Raw genomic sequence first — 2,516 nt, 5'->3', positions numbered from 1 at the left:
GGAGCGAAGGAAGATTTTTGAGTGGGAGCAGCGGCCGAGTTGAGGTGAACCCGGGAGACTACAGCTAAGTATGTTGAACGGTTGAGGGAGTTAGGGCTTTTCTCATTGGAGCGAAGGAAGATGAGAGGTGACTTGATAGAGGCGTACAAGATGATGAGAGGCATAGATAGAGTGGGCATCCAGAGACATTTTCCCAGGGCTGAAACAAGGGGGTATAATTTTAAGGTGCTTGGAGGAAGGTTTTGGGGAGTTGTCAGAGGGTGGTTCTTTACACGGAGACTGGTGGGTGCGTGGAATGCACTGCCAGCGGTGGGAGTAGAGATTCTTCTATGTTCTATGTTCTATGTTCTATAAGATGAGAGGTGACTTGATAGAGGCATACAAGATGATGAGAGGCATAGATAGAGTGGATAGCCAGAGACATTTTCCCAGGGCGGAAACGAGGGGTTATAATTTTAAAGTGCTTGGAGGAAGGTTTTGGGGAGTTGTCAGAGGGTGGTTCTTTACACGGAGACTGGTGGGTGCGTGGAATGCACTGCCAGCGGTGGGAGTAGAGACAGAGACATGAGGGACATTTAAGAGACTCTTAGATAGGCACATGGATGATAGTAAAATAAAGGGTGCATAGGTTAGTTTGATCTTAGAGTAGGATAAAAGGCTAGTACAACATCGAAGGCCGAAGGGCCTGTACAGTGCTGTACCGTTCTGTGAGACAAATCAGTCTGACACACGAGTCAGTCTGAGTAGGTGAGGCAGGGACATTGAGTGAATCCTGACTCTGACCTTATTTTTTTTGCACATAACCTCTGGTTCCAGTTTCATGCTGCTCTGAGCCCCAAAATCAGACCTCGTGGCTCCGCAGATTGGGACTCCGAGCTTGCCAGCACGCGGTTACTTAATCCAGTCCCATTCACTTTACCCAGCTTTACACATTACAGCTCATCTTCGCTCCCGTTGAAAGCAGTCAGTGTGGCACATACCATAAATGGGTTGCTGGGCACTCCACCTCCTTGTATCAATGGACCCATCATTTGTGGCATTCCTTTCGACTGCCCAAAGGCACCGAACCCAGCACCTACACACACCAGAAACAGGCAGAACACGGAATAATACATATCACTGCACTGAAAAGAAAAGTATATATTGGAAGCTTTTCCCCTCTCTCTCTCTCATCTGGACAGGAGTCCCACGTTTCAAACGGTCACAGCTATTTATCACATGGTAGGAACGGGGGTTGATCGCTTGGTGAGATGACTTTGTGGTTGAGACACTGACGTGGAGACAGCACACAAACTCCCTTAGCTCCCAGGTCGTTATTAAAAAAGAATGGAGCGGGGTGAGATTTCGATCCCCTTTCAAATATTGTTCCCCACATGGCCCCCCAAGTCTGGCTTACATTTTAAGGCACTGCCCTCTTGTTGTGGAGGTCCCCCCCCTCCACTGACTTTCCCTCCTAGCTGCCCATCAGGGAAAACGGTTTCCCTCTGTCGGGTCGCCCCTTAATCTCCACAATCAACTGTTCAATGCAGCTTGGGTAGAGCATCAAGTGAAGGTTGCGAGTTAGTTACACATACCCCCAACCCCCAAAACACCCCCATCGTCACCTCCCCGCTGTCATTTAACCCTTGGAGACCCATTCAGCGCTCCAACCCCAGCATACCCTCTCCGTCATGGACAATGTGCCAGCTTGGCTTTTCTATCGTGACAGACATTACCATTTTGTTGCTGAGCAAAGCCTTGCTGCTGCAGGAATGACTGCTGCTGGGCAAAAGCCTGTTGCTGCTGTTGGCTGTAGCCTTGCTGCTGTGGAAAGGCCTGCGGCTGAGCGAACACATGTTGCTGTTGCTGCTGCGGCTGCTGCTGCGAGAAGGGATGCTGCGGGAATCCTGCGAACCCCCCTGCGACTGAGGTAGGTCCGTACCCTGGTGGTACTCCACTGTACATTGGAGCTGAACGAAAACAAAATGTGCATTACTGCAGAGACTCCTGCTCTCCACTACCTTCCCCAACCAGTATTGTAACACACAGAAGGTCCTGAGGCAAGCATTTTTGAAGAAATCTTATCACGGGAGAATGTTGTGAATGTCCTCCAACAGTCAGCCACACGAGACCCACTGATGGTGCTGTGCACCATGTGCTGAGCATCCAAGCTCCATGACTCTCAACGCACAAGGAGAGTGCAGTAACCCAGCCATTCTGCAGCCAAAGGTGGCAGGTCAGCCTGTCGGCTTCACAGTCCTCCAGGATCGGCATTCAGTCCTCCAGCTTCCTCAAACACTCAAGAGTCATAGAGATGTACAGCACGGAAACAGACCCTTCGGTCCAACCCATCCATGCCGACCAGATATCCCAACCCAATCTAGTCCCACCTGCCAGCACCCGGCCCATATCCCTCCAAACCCTTTCTATTCATATACCCATCCAGATGCCTTTTAAATGTTGTAATTGTACCAGCCTCCACCACATCCTCTAGCAGCTCATTCCATACACGTACCACCCTCTGTGTGAAAAAGTTG

The 2,516-nt window shown here is 50.2% G+C and overlaps 1 protein-coding gene across 6 annotated transcripts in view; it reads right to left on the bottom strand.

Moving 5' to 3' along the window:
- Positions 1-383: 383 nt before the first annotated feature.
- LOC122548360 (arf-GAP domain and FG repeat-containing protein 1-like) overlaps positions 384-2,516 on the bottom strand; it is a 66,197-nt gene continuing 64,064 nt past the window's right edge. For 5 of the 6 annotated variants that reach the window (XM_043686904.1, XM_043686907.1, XM_043686905.1 and 2 more), the window contains 2 exons: positions 1,716-1,949; positions 918-1,075 (listed from right to left, as the gene is read on the bottom strand). In XM_043686904.1, the coding sequence (XP_043542839.1) occupies positions 933-1,075; positions 1,716-1,949 (377 nt within the window). In that variant the 3' untranslated portion in view covers positions 918-932. Of the gene's footprint in view, positions 1,076-1,715; positions 1,950-2,516 lie in introns of all 6 variants that reach the window. The other variant, XM_043686910.1, reaches the window with a different exon arrangement.

This window comes from Chiloscyllium plagiosum, unplaced genomic scaffold (assembly GCF_004010195.1).
Source record: "Chiloscyllium plagiosum isolate BGI_BamShark_2017 unplaced genomic scaffold, ASM401019v2 scaf_52, whole genome shotgun sequence".
Taxonomy (NCBI): domain Eukaryota; kingdom Metazoa; phylum Chordata; class Chondrichthyes; order Orectolobiformes; family Hemiscylliidae; genus Chiloscyllium; species Chiloscyllium plagiosum.
The sequence above is the reverse complement of the archived record's forward strand: the minus strand, read 5'-3'. Positions and strand labels throughout refer to the sequence as shown.